This window comes from Onychomys torridus, chromosome 4 (assembly GCF_903995425.1).
Source record: "Onychomys torridus chromosome 4, mOncTor1.1, whole genome shotgun sequence".
Lineage (NCBI taxonomy): Eukaryota > Metazoa > Chordata > Mammalia > Rodentia > Cricetidae > Onychomys > Onychomys torridus.
Window position 1 is genome coordinate 13293223 of NC_050446.1, and position 16402 is coordinate 13309624.

At 46.5% G+C, this 16402-nt stretch overlaps 1 protein-coding gene across 8 annotated transcripts in view; it reads left to right on the forward strand.

Annotated features, from left to right (window-relative positions):
- The window catches only part of Sec16a (SEC16 homolog A, endoplasmic reticulum export factor), a 37058-nt gene that overhangs the window by 12706 nt on the left and 7950 nt on the right, over positions 1 to 16402 (forward strand). For 7 of the 8 annotated variants that reach the window (XM_036183658.1, XM_036183660.1, XM_036183662.1 and 4 more), the window contains 19 exons: positions 77 to 174; positions 1466 to 1589; positions 2111 to 2309; positions 2452 to 2626; positions 3198 to 3340; positions 3742 to 3803; positions 3919 to 4057; positions 4470 to 4715; positions 6352 to 6449; positions 6724 to 6805; positions 6999 to 7116; positions 7295 to 7406; positions 7600 to 7705; positions 8427 to 8567; positions 9521 to 9634; positions 9863 to 10046; positions 11263 to 11508; positions 12060 to 12142; positions 13622 to 13753. In XM_036183658.1, the coding sequence (XP_036039551.1) occupies positions 77 to 174; positions 1466 to 1589; positions 2111 to 2309; positions 2452 to 2626; positions 3198 to 3340; positions 3742 to 3803; positions 3919 to 4057; positions 4470 to 4715; positions 6352 to 6449; positions 6724 to 6805; positions 6999 to 7116; positions 7295 to 7406; positions 7600 to 7705; positions 8427 to 8567; positions 9521 to 9634; positions 9863 to 10046; positions 11263 to 11508; positions 12060 to 12142; positions 13622 to 13753 (2602 nt within the window). The remainder of the gene's footprint in view (positions 1 to 76; positions 175 to 1465; positions 1590 to 2110; positions 2310 to 2451; positions 2627 to 3197; positions 3341 to 3741; positions 3804 to 3918; positions 4058 to 4469; positions 4716 to 6351; positions 6450 to 6723; positions 6806 to 6998; positions 7117 to 7294; positions 7407 to 7599; positions 7706 to 8426; positions 8568 to 9520; positions 9635 to 9862; positions 10047 to 11262; positions 11509 to 12059; positions 12143 to 13621; positions 13754 to 16402) is intronic. The other variant, XM_036183663.1, reaches the window with a different exon arrangement.

Below are 16402 nucleotides of genomic sequence, written 5' to 3' on the forward strand. Positions count from 1 at the left end.
GGGTTGGCTAATTTCTCACTACACTTTAAGAAACAAAAACTGTGTTTAACAGTTCTTTTTCTTTTCCCCCCTCCAGGCAAGGTTATCCTGAAGGATACTATAATTCTAAGAGTGGATGGAGCAGTCAGAGTGATTACTATGCAAATTATTACTCCAGCCAGTATGATTATGGAGGTATGTTTAGAAATTGTAGCCATTATCAGGGGACTGTCCAACCACTGCCTATGATCATTCAGCCATGTACAAGCCATGGTCTGGCAGGTGAATCAAGCTCACTTTTCCTTTCACTGGCCTGTGTTTTTATCCCAAGAGCCAAAGTAATTGAGAATTCTTAGCATCTGAGAATGATCATTTTGACAACTTTATTGAAAAGTCACATTGTACCCATAACATGGCGTCATAAAGTATAGTGATTAGTTCTGAGACTTCCTGGTCCACTTGTGACTATTCAGGCTAATGAGGCTGTGGTGGAATGCAAGACTGGCTCCCCAGTCACATTGCCACACTTGAATGCTCAGAAGCCGCTTGAGGCTGATGCTTGCTCCTTGGTGACAGATGTAGCATGGCCATTGTGGCAGTTCTAGTTACTTTATGAGATACTTCCCTTCCACAAACATATCCTGGGGAGAGCTATGAGTTCCCTTAGCAAGCCTGCTGTATGCTGCTGTACCATACTGCCCTACAGTCCCTTGACAGGTCTACATGGTATTTCCTTAGGCCTCCCAAGGGGCTTTTGCCCCTTAAACATTTGCATTAATTTTAAACAGGAGTATTATACACACTCTTCTAAAATGATACCTCTTGTTTGTTCTAATGTTAATATTTCTTTTTAGAGTTAGCTTTTAATGAAATTATTTTTTAAAATATTCTGAAACACAAGCTGGAGAGATAGATCAGCTGTTAAGAGCACTGACTGACTGCTCTTCCAGAGGACCTGAATTCAACTCCCAGCACCCACATGGCAGCTCACAACATCTGTAACTCTAGTTCAGGGGATCTGGCACCCTCACACAGACATACATGCAAGCAAAACACCAGTGCACATAGAAATAAATAAATCTTAAAAATATATATATCTTGAATCACATTAGGAAGATAATTAGTATAATTTGTAGTTGAGATTAAGTATTAAAAATATTATCAAGGCTGGGGCTATAGCTATACATCTGACTATTCTTGAAGCCTTAGGTTTGATCCCTCATATCACAAAACAAATCAAAAAAATGAAAAAGAACTTAATATAGAACTCTTATAGTGGCTTTTCTTTTCATCTAAGTATGTGTATTGAGAGAACAGCCAGTGACTGCCACATCATGATCAGGAGGCAGCTGGGCTCATGGATCGGGCCTGTACTCTAGACCATGTCTGTCCTTTACTCCTGAGCTGTCCACCTGCTCCAGGGGAGCAGGGTGGGTCTTCTGTGTGTTGCTGCTGCAACATCCCTTCATTCTTCATTCACTTACAGACCCAGGCCGCTGGGATCGTTACTATGGGTCTCGCTTCAGGGATCCTCGCACCTGGGACCGGAGGTACTGGTACGACTCAGAACATGACCCATACAGGAAGGAAAACTATGCCTACAGTGACAGGTTGGTGAGATGCACGTGTGTGAAGTTGTGGGAGCTGAGGTGTGCTCTTGCTTGCCTTCCTCCTGTCTTTGGAAGTAATCAGCTATAGTCCTGGAGCTTCTGGGAAGTAATCTCTTAGTGTCTGAAAGAGGAAGCCTTGGCCACCCCTCCCTGGGCCCCGCCTCTGGCCTATGGGAGAAGAACTGGCTCAAATGTGTTCCTTCCCAGTGGCTTTGGGAGGACCTTAGATCTGTCCCCTTTCTTCAGTGCCCCTTTCCAGCCTGCCCATAACCCAGGAAAGAAACCACCCTCACCTTCTCTGAGATCACCTGCGTCTGAACCTAGGATTTGGTTTCTTGTGCCAGGCCTTCAGGGTTAGCTATAACTAACATTCTTCAGGGTGAAGACAGCCTCAGGATAGAGGGACAAAGGGAGGGCAGTGAGCAGTGAGGGCTAACTGCAGCCTTAAGTTCCTGAGTAGTTAACTGGTGTCCCAGGGAGTTGCCCTTTAATTCTCTGCCTTGGTCCCTTGTCTACTCTAGGCCTGAGAAATGTGATGATCACTGGAGGTATGACCCTCGATTCACGGGCAGCTTCGATGACGACACTGAGCTGCACAGGGACCCCTATGGAGAAGAAGTGGACAGGCGTAGCCTTCATAGTGAGCATTCAGCACGGAGCCTGCACAGCACTCACAGCCTGCCCAGCCGCCGAAGCAGCCTCAGCTCCCACTCACACCAGGTGTGCTGGGCAGGCTTAGCAGGGGGAAGAGCAGGTGTTAAGACTTGACCACAACTTGATCTCTCCCTAATTCTAACAGCATACCCACTGTCTTTCTAGCATTCATGGGAATTCACTTTCTCTGCTTGATTTTTTTCCCAAGAGTCAGATTTACAGAAGCCACAATGTGACTGGCGGTTCCTTTGAGGCCCCTCATGCCCCAGGCTCATTCCATGGTGATTATGCCTATGGCACCTATGCCAGCAATTTCAGCGGTGCCCATGGTTTTCCAGAGTACAGCTACCCTGCAGACACCTCCTGGCCTGCTGTGGAGCAAGGTGCGTCTCAGCAATTCAGATTGAAGCCACTAGGTTGGGATAGAACAAGGGAATCCAGTCAGCTGCTCTTTGCAGGCTGTGCCCACTGTCCTGAATATCATGGTTTGTTGGTTCAGACCAGTGCTGGCCCTTGGATTGACATTTCTCTCAGGTTCCGAGAGCTGTGACCACATGTGCATTGTTAATGTGTAACTTTGAGTCCAGTCAAGCCTCAAATGACTCTTCTCTGTGTTCCCACACTGGTTATGTGGGTGAGCAGTCTTGGAACTCCTACTTCCCCTTGAGAGACTCTTGTTCTGATATGTGCCGGTATCCCATTTGACTCCCTCCTGAAAGATGTAGCTTTAGAAGATGTTGCTGAGAGCTCCCTAACTGAAGTACCAGTCAGTAAGAAACTGTTTTCGTGTGTGAGTTGCTCAGCTCTTTTGCTCTTGGGTGCTCTCTGACAGTCAGTCTGAAGCTGAGCTAGGCAAGGAGTTTAGGCAGGAAGCCTGAGCTGGGAATCAGGTTCAGAAGCTGATAGACATGACCAGCTAGCTCATTGTTTTTCTTGCTGTTTATTTAAATTCAGCTCCATCAAGACCAACCTCTCCTGAGAAATTTACAGTGCCTCATGTCTGTGCCAGGTTTGGTCCTGGTGGTCAGCTCCTTAAAGTGATTCCCAACCTGCCTTCAGAAGGACAGCCTGCACTAGTGGAGATCCACAGCTTGGAGGTAAGCATGACCCGCTGCAGCCTTGGAAAGTGTGCTTTCCTGAAAAACTTTGGCCTATAGGGCTTTTGTGCTATTTAGAGGCTGGCTCTTCTAGAAGTCAGTACTTCAAGCAGGTGCTATGGTTGTTAGATATGGGTTGATGATGTATGCTTTTTTGTCTTTTATGTTTTGAGAGTGATTTTTTTTTCAGTAATGGAATGAGACTGGAAAGACACTTACTCTGTAGCCTCAGAAGCCTCTCACCACATCTGTCAAGACCCAAATAGGTTCATGCTCATATAATTGTACAAGCATCTTCACCCTCTGGGTGGAGGAATGAGTGTGGTCCAGGGATTGGCTCTATGACTTGCTGCTGGTGGTTCTGACTGTACATGTGAGCCACTTTGCCCCTCTCATTGCAGACGTTGCTGCAGCACACACCTGAGCAAGAAGAGATGCGCTCCTTCCCAGGACCTCTTGGAAAGTAAGGTTCCCTGTTGCGATGTCTCTTGATGTCTGCCATAATGGCAGCTGCTGAGTTTGGCTCACAGTTTTGGTACCACCATTCACTGAATGTTCCTTCTTTCCCCCACCCCCAGAGATGATACCCACAAAGTAGATGTTATTAACTTTGCACAGAACAAAGCGACAAAATGTTTGCAGAATGAGAGTTTAATTGACAAAGAATCTGCAAGTCTTCTTTGGAATTTCATTATTCTGTTATGCAGACAGAATGGGGTATGTTCCCTTTTACTTCTTGGATGTTATCCCTGTTTGCCTTTAGTCTCAGAATCTGTTTCCTATTCCTGTCCTGAGCTGTGGGCAGTGTCAAGCCTGCCATACCTCAGGAAGAGCGTCCACCCATGCCAAGCTTCCTTGGGAAGAGCATCATGGCAGCAACCTGGGAAAGTAGGAGGAAAGGGAGGTGTAAGATTTGTGGTGAGCTGACATCTCAGCCCTTATGGGAGGCTGAGAAGCAGTGTATCCTTGCCCACATGAAGAGTCAGGCTTCTTTTCTGAGGTCTAACGTACTACCTATGCAGACCTGGCTAGGCTCTGACAGCATGGGAATTTCTTATCATCTGGCTAGTAACCCTGTTTCTAATAAAATCTTATGCTACTTTCCATTCTGTCCCCATTGACCCTGTAGACCGTGGTGGGAACAGACATTGCAGAGCTTTTGTTACGAGACCACAGAACTGTGTGGCTTCCTGGGAAGTCACCCAATGAGGCAAACTTGATAGATTTTACTAATGAGGCCGTGGAACAAGTGGAAGAGGAGGAGTCAGGGGAGGCCCAGCTCTCGTTTCTCACAGACGGTCAGACAGCGACCACCAGTGTGCTGGAGAAGGAGACTGAGCGATTCCGTGAGCTCTTGCTATACGGCCGGAAGAAGGTAGGTAGCCCTGCTGATACTTCTTCTAGTGTCCGTCTTTTGGCTAAGGAACAAGACTAACCTCCTCCAGGAAGCACTACAGCAAGTGCTGTTTAGGGATGATGCCTGGCCCTTTGCCTGACATCTCTGAAGGTGTCAGTAGTGTTTTCTCTGAGATGGGCCCGTGTAGAAATCTGGCCTGCTCAGTTGACAGTCATTTAGAGAGAGTGGACGCTCATCTGTGTGCAGAGTCCTGGGATGAAGTCTTACAGAGTAAAGCTTCAGGCCAGTCCTTTGTATTTTTGTTAAGACAGGGTTCTACATACCTGAGGCTGACAGTGTGCACAAGAGTGTTGGAAGTAGCCAGGCAGTGATGGTGCACGCCTTTAATCCCAGCACTTGGGAGTCAGAGGCAGGTGGATCTCTGAATTTGAGGCCAGCCTGGGCTACAGAGCGAGTTCCAGGACAGCCAGGGCAATAGACTGGGCTACTTTTGACACAGAGAAACCTTGTCTCAAAAAAAAGAAAGAAAGAGTGCTGAAAGTGTGCACATTAGGGCAGAGGATGTGCTGAGAGTGGGAGGTACTCCATACTGGCACATAGAGTTCTCCATGGCAGGGACATCTGATAGGCCCAGAGTTCTCTGTCCTTCACATTATGATCAACTTAGGAACTTCATGGTTTTAGTCTGGTTTGAGCCTAAGAATTGAACAGGATCATGTGCATGATAAGCATGTACCCTCAAATACACACCAACTTAGAAAGTTTTTGTCTTTAAATTAGGGTCTTTGTGGTCCAGGATAGCACCCTAGCCTCTGAAGTTCTGTGATTTAGGTTGTGTGCCACCACACCTGACTAAAAAGCTTATCTTTTTAAACAGTCTTGCTGTGTTACCCAGGCAGGCCTTGAACTTCTAGGTTCAGATGGTGGTCTTCTCTCTGTTTCCTGGGTAGCTGAGACTTTAAGTGTGTGCCCCTATGCTCAGGAAAAACTCATTTGTGGTCCTTAGGATTTTAATATGGATGTTTCACAGCTGGTTGAAATCATAGACCCTATTGGCTTTTGTGAATATTTCTATTGCTAAGGTTTTGCCTCCTAGCTCAATTGTACCACAGATTATTTGGGGTGAAGGGAGACTATGTTGAGGATGCTGTTTGTTTTGGGAGAGTATTCAAAGAAGCCACATGTCACCTGGATGGGGAACCCATGCTGATACTGCACTCCTTACAATTGTGGTACTGCCACTTGCTTCTAGCTGGTGTCCTGGTGTTCTGGAGGGAGAATAAAAATAGCATGCATCCGTAGACACTCACTAGAGGGGAAAGGCAGAAGGACAGACTGACTGTACTGTCATCTCTATGCCATGAACGTATTTGTCTTTTTTTTTTTTTAAATTTATTTATTTATTATGTATACAGAAGAGGGTATCAGGTCTCATTGCAGATGATTGTGAGCCACCATGTGGGTGCTGGGAATTGAACTCAGGACCTCTGGAAGAGCAGTCGGTGCTCTTAACCTCTGAGCCATCTCTCCAGCCCGTATTTGTCTTTTGACCTGCCATATTCGTCCTTTTTTCTGTGTGTACATGACATGTGGTTCTGCCTGGTCTAATGGTAAGTACTCTGATCATTCTCATGAGCCCTGAAATGCATTGCAGGATGCTCTGGAGTCTGCCATGAAAAATGGCCTATGGGGTCACGCTCTGCTGCTTGCAAGTAAGATGGACAGCCGGACACATGCCCGTGTCATGACCAGGTGAGCTGGCTGACAGTGCACCCCCATCCAGTTGTATAACCTGACTTTGGTACTCAGGTATCTTGCCTCTGCTGTGGGGCTTTCAGCTGTGGAGTCATAGGCTTCCTTGACCCTTCTTGGGTTATACTGTTGAGGGAGTTTTGAATTCTTTATTGCTTAATGGTTTTTAATATTTTCTGTAAAACCTCAGTGAATTCTTCATTCTGACAGTTAATAAAGGGTTGAGAATGTGTTGAGATTTCTTCTAGCTGAGCCAGATTCTCTGTACACATAGGTTTGCCAACAGTCTTCCAATCAATGACCCCCTACAGACTGTCTACCAGCTCATGTCTGGACGGATGCCTGCTGCGTCCACGGTGAGTGTGCAGGTCCCCAGGACACTAGTGGAGGCCCATAGTCTAGTGGGATTTGTGCATGCTAAAGACTTTGACCATGGAGACTATCTGAAACCTGTGTTTCTTGCCTTGTTTTCTCACTGGGCTTGGGCATCAGGAAATTAAAAATGACAGTCTCTGAAGGATAAGGATTTGTTTGGTATTCTCATTGTAGTGTTGTGGAGATGAGAAATGGGGAGATTGGAGGCCGCATCTTGCAATGGTTTTATCCAACCTGAACAACAACATGGATGTTGAGTCTAGGACCATGGCTACGATGGGCGATACTCTAGGTGGGTTAGGTGTGAGGTAGGCCTTTGGCTGCCATGTGATAGACTCCAGAGTCTGGCTATGTGAACTGTGCCAGAACCCGTAAGAGACATGGTGTGCCTTAATAAGTCTTATGTCTTATGACACCTTCCCTGGAGAGCTTCCAAGGACTGATGAGATGTGGTTGCTCTTTCTCTTTAGCATCAAAAGGCCTCCTGGATGCTGCACACTTCTGCTACCTGATGGCCCAGGTTGGATTTGGGGTTTATACAAAGAAAACCACGAAACTTGTCTTGATAGGCTCAAATCACAGGTAAGGAATCAAATCAATATAACAGTATCTATTTTTCTTTAAGAAGCAAAAGACCCCTGTCCTTCAGTTAATTTGAAAATGGCCAGCCTTACATCTTTGCCATGTGGTGGGACATGCTTGGAATGACCTGCTTGGAGGTTGATGATGCCAATAATGGCCACTTTTCAAAAGGAATAATTCACTTCTTCCACAGTTTGCCATTTTTAAAGTTTGCCACCAATGAAGCTATTCAAAGGACGGAGGCTTATGAGTATGCTCAGTCTCTTGGGGTGCACACCTGCTCCTTACCTAACTTCCAGGTGAGCAGGGGCTGTGGGGGTTGGCCAGTGCTCACCTGTACCTGCTTGGTTAGGTTTTTGAATTCTCACAAAAGTAATGATGGGTTATTTTGTTTTGTGGGGTTTTTTTTTGTTTGTTTGTTTTATTTTGTTTTTTGACACCTCAAATATACAGTTGATCAAAATGCTATATTGAATAGAGAATTTTTATTTATATTTTTGTTCTTAATATTTCAAATTAGGTTTTAAGAGCTTTTTAATGAGTTTGTCTGATCTGATCCAATATGTGCATGTGTGCATGCATGTGTGTGTTTGTGTGTGTAGTAGTAGGGAATGTTTATAGTTTGCCCATGGTGCTGGGTGGTGGTGGCACATGCCTTTAATCCCAGCACTCAGAGGGCAGAGGCAAGTGGATAGGTGGATCTCTGTGAATTCGAGGCCAAGCTGGTCTACAGAGTTCCAGGACAGCCAGGGCTACATAGTGATACCCTATCTCAGAAAATAAACAAACAACAACAAAAACACTAAATAAATAAAGTTTGCCTATGGCAAAGACCGCTGTCTGGATGTTTGGCAGCAACAGGACTTCAAATCTTGAGCTGCTAGCTCTGTCAGAGGTGTTATGAGGTGTGCAGGTGTCCACTTGGACCCTGCACTGTCACAGAGGCTGCTGTAGTGCTTACATCGAGACCTCAGGAGTGCTGGGAAGCCCCGGATTCTGATGGTGCACTTGTCGTTTCAGGTGTTCAAATTCATCTACTTGTGCCGCCTGGCTGAAATGGGACTAGCCACACAGGCCTTCCACTACTGTGAAGTAATAGCCAAGAGCGTCCTGACACAGCCTGGTGCATACTCTCCAGTGCTGATTAGCCAGTTGACTCAGGTAGGATCTTCTGGTACCTTCCTGTTGGCATTGTGCCAACGATGGGAAAGCGCAGGCTTCGTCTTACTGGGCTTGGGGGTGGGGTTGTAGTGAGTGGTACTCAACAGAGTGACACCCAGAACCTCTTTAGATACTTTAGGGCTCTTGGGTGCCTGTTTTAGCTCTGCATCATTAATACAGGAACTCAACAGGTGCCCTGTGCCCATGCAGAAATTTAGCCCTAAACTTCAAGATGAAAAGATCATCTATGTCCAGGGAACCTGCATTTGCAGTGTTTTCACTTAGTTAAAAGCACATACTTGTCAGTCAGCAACGAGGTCTGAGTCTTAGTTGCACCTCTGCCAGCCATTTCTTGTTGGTTTGATCAGCTTCCAGTACAGGTGCAGAAAGCCCACAGCCATTCTAAGCAGGTCCCAGTACATGGGATGTCGTGTCAAAATATCCCCTCCCCAACAGCTCCACTCCTAAAAATATGGAATGTTTTCCATACCATGGAATAAGTAAAGAAATGTGTCATTGTGGAAATATTCAGGTAAAAGAGGCTCATGCCCTGTCCCCAGCTTCAACAGTCATTACCTAACAATGCTAAATTTGGTTCATCTGGATCCACTCAAATCCTTCCAAGGCTCTGTCAAAGAAGTGCATCTTCCTTGCTTAGCTGAGCACTGGGACAGGCCTGCTGATCCATACAAGTGTGAACTTTGGGGTTGGGGATTTAGCTCAGTGGTAGCGCGCTTGCCTAGCAAGTGCAAGGCCCTGAGTTCGGGCCTCAGCTCTGGAAAAAAAAAAAAAAAAAAGCGTGAAGTGAACTCCATCCTGGGCTCACTCTGATCACCCAGCTTTGCACAACCCACACGTGACCTCCTTCAGCTCTAACCAAGTGTGTTGAACTTGAGGACAGTTTTGTTGGTGCCATCCAGCAGTAACAAGGACCTCTGTTCTCTTTGGTTTAGATGGCTTCCCAGTTACGCCTCTTTGATCCTCAGCTGAAGGAGAAGCCAGAGGAGGAGTCCTTTGTGGAGCCTGCCTGGTTGGTGCAGCTGCGGCATGTGGAGAGGCAGATCCAGGTGCGCCTTTTGACAGCACAGCCTTGTCCTAGAGCTTAGCCTGGAGGCATCTGATGAGAGGGTTTGTGCCCCTGTTGTTTTCACACTGAAGCATTTGATGGTGATACTGTGACTTCAGACGTGTATATACTGTGGGAGTTTCCTTGTTGCTAGGAGGGCATTGGAGAATGCACATGGGTCCACATGTACTGTTGTGCATGGGCTGCAGGTTAACTCTGTTTCCTGTAGGAAGGCACTGTGCTGTGGAGCCCGGATGGAACTGACCCCCAGCAGTGTCACATCACACCAGGCTCTGAGGCAGAGCAGTTGGATGGCCCAGGACTCAACCAGCAGGCAGGACTGAAGGCCGACAACCCTCTACTGATGCCAAGCACTGAGCCCTTGATGCACGGTGTGCAGCTGCTGCCCACAGGTGGGACCCACAACACCTGTGGACTTGCTCACTGATGTCTGCTTTGGAATAGAGAGTGTTTTGCTACCAGGGTTGAGGCAGTGTGGCACCATGGTGGTTGGTGATCTTTGGGCTTCCTCCTCCTTTCTCTTTGTGCTTCCTCTTATGGTGAGCATGTGAAGTTGCAGAGCTTTAAGTGCTCTTCTGCTGATGACACTGATGCTCATGCCCCCCTGGCGCTGGCCCTTGACTGGCTCCAGCTGCCATTGAGCTGCTCACTTCCTGTGGAGCCTCACAGCTCTGTCAGAACAAGTGCCACTGCTTCTCCCCATCTTTCTCATCTTGGGAAGGGTTACCCCATTCCTCCAGGAGGTGGGGTCCAGACCTCTCACTCATTTCTTGAACCCCTTTTCTGGTCAGGCAAGCAATTTTTCTGCCTACCTGTCTCTCCTGCCCCTGCTCTGCAAGTATCCCCCACTATCCTGAGGACAGGCCTGTCTTCCCAACAGGTTAGCCCTGATACCCTCTATTCCAAAGCTGCCCTCCCACTTAGTGTTCTAGCCACTCCTGACTCAGACTGCTGCTGACCTCTAACTTGCGGCCTCCCATCTCTACTAGATAGCCTGTCCTCACTCCTACAGGTCTCCTGTCACAGTCCTGGAAGTACTACCCTCAGGGCCTGTTTCCCTTCTTCCTAGTTCATTCCCTGCATCAGGATTCTTACTTTGTATTGGGAAATAGGAATCTCACTCTGTTGCCCAGGCCGGTCTTGAACTTGTGGTTAACAATCCCCATCTAAGCCTTCTGAGAAATTGGGATCATAGGCATGTGCCCTTCTGCCTAATGTTGAGCTGGCAGAGAGGACTTACTTGAAAGTAAGTTGAGCTGTATGGATACCTGTGTGCACAATTAGTCTGTTTGACCCCTGGCAATGGGGAGAGTGCACTACCAAAGCAACACTATGCTAGGGGCCATTCAATGTAGGTTGCAGCCTGTGCTCCACATCACCTTTGCTGATGGGCACTAGCGTACCCATCTTGCCCTTGGGCTGCTAGGACATGAATGTTCTGCTTTTTCCTAGACCACTGGTGGGTGCTGTTTTCAGCTACCTCATTATAAAAGAAGTGTGGCTATGCAGAGCAGCTTGTAGGAAATGTGTTTGTGACGTGCCGATCAGTGCCTGCCTGGGAGCAGTCAGCCTCAGTGACCATAGACTTCCTCTTACTGTGCCCTGCAGCTCCACAGACATTCCCTGATGGCCAGCCAACTCACCTTGCCAGGGTGCCGATGTTCCCAGTGCCAATATCCCAGGGCCCCCTAGAGCTGGGTCCTACCTATGGACCCCCAGGGTCTGTGCTTGGCGTCCCAGAGTCCTCCAGATCTGATCCTGCAGTACTGCACCCTGGGCCGGCCCTGCCACCCACTACACCATGTCTCCAGGAAAGTGGGCCTCCACTCCAGGAGGCCCGAAACCCAGACCCAGGTATGTCTGCTGAGGGATAGATGCTGTCCTGAGAGCAGAGTTAGCTGGTCTTGGTGTTCAAGGAAGTAGCTAGAAGAAGGAATTATGTGACCAAAAGTGCTAGAATTCCAAACTGAATGGATTAAGAGTCTCAGTGCAGTGAAGCAGTAATGCTAGTTTCTGTCCTGGCTTGGCTATGTACTACCATTTGAAGCCCAGCTGCCCATTTAGAGTGTAATAGAATGGCTCCGGGGCATTGCAGGGTCTTTCTTGGTGCTGTATACTAAGTCCCTTGGGCTACACAGGTAGAGGTTGCCGATGTTTCTCTGGAGGTCAAATTTGATGGATCCTGTGCCTGTCTGACTAGCTGAACAAAACAAAACATAGGCTTGCTTCTGAAGAGCAAAGCAGATGCCAAACATTTGGGAAAACCTTTTCAGTATTGGAAAGGAACACTGGTGGCCAAGCCTGGCAATAAGTTTGTTCTCAGTCTGAGCCCTGCCAGTGCTTCACTTCCATCTTGTCCCAGTGCAGCAGCTCCAAGACCCAGTCATTCTCTTTTGTTTTGACAGAAACAGTGCCACGGGGCTCACCTGTCAGACAGTCACTTCCAGAGCTCAATGAAGAGGAGTTTGGTGGGAACTTTGCTGACCCGGTAATTCCCATACTTTGTTGTAACTGTTTTCTGTGAGTTTGTTGAGTAGATAGATACCTTGGCTCCTTGTTCTTAGCCTGAAGTAGGAAGGTAATGAAGGTAAGGAGATTACTTTTAAATTTGATTCATAAAGAGAAAGTGTTTCTAAAGTCATTGTAACTGGGGCCAGGGAGATGGCTCAGTTGGTAAGGGTGCTTGCCACGAAGCCTGATGACCTGAGCTCATTCTCACATGGGAGGCAGAGAGAACCATCTCCTACAAGTTATCCTCTGGCCTCCACACAAGTGATGTAACACACATAGAAACAGTTCATTTTAAAAGTTACTTTAACTCTTCAAATGTGAAAGTTGATGAAAACATTGATTAAAGAGGCAAAAGAGAGAGCTGAGTGGTGTACAAGCAGGTCCTCTAAGCAGCAGAAGCACCCACCTGCAGTGAGACTCCAAATTTAATTTTCAGAGGTGGAAAACCCTCCTGATTCCTCCCCTTTGTGCAGCAGAACCTGACAGCTTGGTCTCCCTGAAATTGCAGTTATTGCAGCACACAAGATTTGGTACAGATACCTTCTGTGTGCTCTCAACCAAGAGGGCAGATGGCACTTTGTGGAAGTTTCTTTACAGATACCCTCTCCTTGATGGATGGTCCTTTAATAGGTGCTTCCTCTATCATTTCAGATAGCTTGTTCCTGAAAAGTAATGGGGGTTGGAGGGGAGCTTCACCGTGTAGTGATCATGCCTTCACCAGGTTCACTTTTTTTTTTTTTTTTTTTTTTTTTTTTTTTTTAATTTTTATTTGTGTGTGTGCATACATGGGTTCCTGTGGAGGGCAGAGGAGGGCATCAGCTCCCCTGGGGCTGCAGTTACAAGTGTTGGATATGAGTGCTGAGAACTGAACTCTAGTCCTTTGCAAGGGCAATAAGCACTCTTAAAAGCTAAGCCGTCTCTCCAGCCCCTTTATTTTTTTAACATTATCGTATATGTGTATGTATGGGGGTGTTTCTGTGGGTAGGTGTGCATATGACACAGTTCATCTGTGGAGGTCAGGGGAAACTGAGGAGTTGGTTCTCTCCTTCTCCTTCACATGGGTTCTGGAGCTTAAACTCAGGTTGTCAAACTTGAGCAGCAGGTGCCTTAACACTAAGCTGTTGGTCAGTTCGTGGAGAGGATATTTTAGATTCTGGTATTTTTCTAAAAATACCTTGCCCAGTTCTGACCAGCTCTACCCTAGGGCATGTATATATTCCCTCTCTTGGAGCACTATGATGCTCCCTGTTAAGCACTTGTTAGGTATGATTGGCATTTCTCTAGCAGACTGAGGATGTTTCAGATGCCCAGCTAGGAAACTGTCATATCCTTCTTCTCTGTTCCCACTAGCTCTCTGCCCTACTAGGGAGATACTAGTGAGGTATACTCCCTTGGCCCCCTTCAGTTCCTCATAAGGAGCTCCAGGAGAGCTGGTTTTCATCTTGCCTTGTGACAGGGCTCCTCCAGAACAGCACAGGACTTGAAGCCCCCCCCAGTGTGGGATCGTGACAGCTCCAGTCTGACACCTGCTTCAGAAGGGAAGAAGCCTGCACAAGCTGTCAAAAAGGAGCCCAAGGAGCCCAAGAAGGTATAACCCCGTCCTGCCCCGTGTCTAGTGGGCAGGGAGCGGGACAGGTGCTGGAGGGAAGCTCAGTACCCCAAAGCAGCTGTCTTTGGAAGTTAGAGGTAAAGAAAAGGCATTTGTTTGTAAGTTCTTTTCCCAAGATGCAATCTGTGACCCCGATGTCTCCAGTGAAGCTGAGCACCTTTGCACAAGCTTAGCCCCAAGAGCTCCTTTGTCTTGTACTTGTTGTATTCTTTCTCTGTTCTGAACTGTTGTTTCAGTGATTAGTGGGAGTCCCTGAGTGGTGGGTGCAGGTCCTTTGTTGAATGACTGTGTGGTGCACAATCCCTCCCAATATGTAGACCATCTTTTTTTTTTTGTTTTTGTTTTTGTTTTTTTGTTTTTTTGAGACAGGGTTTCTCTGTAGCTTTGGAGCCTGTCCTGAAACTTACCCTGTAGCCAAGGCTGGTCTTGAACTCACAAAGATCCACCTGCCTCTACCTCCCAAGTGCTGGGATCAAAGGTGTGTGCCACCACCCAGCCACCTTTTTGTTCTTGATAATGCCTTAACAAAGAATATAGTTTTTAATTTTAGAAAAGATTTTATATAATTTTTAAATTATATGTGTATGTGTGGTGGGTGTGTGCATATGAGTATAGGTGCCAGCAGAGACAAGAAAGTGTCAGATGCCCTGAAGTTGGAGCTACAGGAGATTGAGCTGCCCAAACTTTGTGCTGAGAACTGAATCAGGTTCTCTGTAAGAGCAGTATATGCTCTTTTTGGTTTTTCGAGACAGGGCTTCTCTGTGTAGTTTTGGTGCCTTTCCTGGATCTCACTCTGTAGACCAGGCTGGCCTTGAACTCACAGAGATCAGAGAGTTCAACTTATCAGATCCACTGCCCCCACATGGCAGTTTTTTTTTTAAATAAGCACAAGTTTAATTTTAAAAAATGAGTGAAGGCTAGGAATGCAGTTCAGTAGCATAACACAATGCCTGGGGTTCAGTCCCTAGTACAGGAAAAAAAACAAACAAAAAAAGAAGCCCAAGGTAATTTTAAGGGTTAAGAGAGATGGCTCAGCAGTTAATAGCATGTACTACTCTTATGGAGGATATGTAATTTTAAAAAGGAGGCCATGCCTGGTGTGGTGGTGCATGCCTTTAATCTAAGTACTCTGGAGGCAGACACAAGCAATCTTTCTAAATTTGAGGCCAGCCTGCTCTGCTAGAGAGTTCCCAGGGCTACATGGTAAAATCATGTCTAAAAGAGAGAAAACAAACAAACAAAAGAGGTCAAAGATAATTGACTAAATGTCATAGGCACCATAGCCTCCCTGAGTCACTGTTTCTCACCTTTGTGCTAATCAGGTGCCAGCTAATAATGACCTCCAGGTTTCCCATCTACACTGTGGCTCTTGGTCCACCTCTACCAATTTTACCATAAGGCCTTGCTTCCCCCAAGCAAGACCCAGAGCTCCCAGGAAAAGTCCAACTGCAATTCCATAAAAATACTTTCAAGGGGCCAGCTGGTACTGGTAGTGGCACAAACCTTTAATCCCATGATTCAGGAGGCAGAGGCAGGAGGATCTCTTGAGTTTGAGGCCAGCCTGCTCTACAAAGTGAGTTCCAGAGCAACCAGGACTACATAGAGAAACCCTGTCTCAGAAAACCAAACAGAAGAACAAAACAAACAAAATATATATAAAATAAAACTATACACAAAAAAACAAACAGAAGAACAAAACAAAAAATATATATAAAACAAAACTACACATACCCGCGCGCGTGCGTGCGTGCGCGCGCGCACACACACACACACACACACACACACACACACACACACACACACACACACGGACATCTAGGGGACAGGAAAGAGGAGACCTGGTCCTTTGGCTTCAAGGAGAACAAGGTAGATAAACTCCCATCTCTTCCTGTCCTAAAGTCCCCTGTCATGCATGGCAGCCAACTCACAGCCACCTATAACCCCAATTCTAGGGGATCCAATGCCTCTGGCCTCCACAGGCACCTACACTCATATGCACATACCCAACATAAAACACATACATACACATAATTAAAAATAAACCTTGCCAGGTGGTGGTGGCACATGCCTTTAATTCCAGCACTCAGGAGGCAGAGCAGATAGATGTCTGTGAGTTTGAGGCCTCCTGATCTACAGAGTGAGTTCCAGGGTAGCCGGGTCTACACAGCGAAATCCTGTCTTGAAAAACTAAAATAAATAAACAAAAATAAATCTTAAAAAAAAAAAAAGGTACATGCTTCTAATTCCAACACTCAGGAAGCAGAGGCATGCAGATCTTGAAGAGTTTGAGGTCAGCCTGATTGGTCTACATAGTTCCAGGCCAAAAAAGGTATATAAATTATAAGCTAGACTCCTGTTCCATTTAATTTTAACTTTTTTGGTTTTTGGTACTGGGGATGAACCCAGAGCCCATACGTACTGGACAAACACTGTGTCATTGAGCCATGGCAACCCTTCAGTCTATATAAACAGGCAATTGCCTACCTCCTAAGACAGGTTATTTCCCCTGTTGATTCCAGGAGAAATAGAATGCGGGTTCTATCCTGCAGCTTCTCTCTTCTCCTTTTTAATACAGTCCAGAATAGTAAAGACATAAAATTCTGGTCACCCAGATTCTCTCTGTACAGG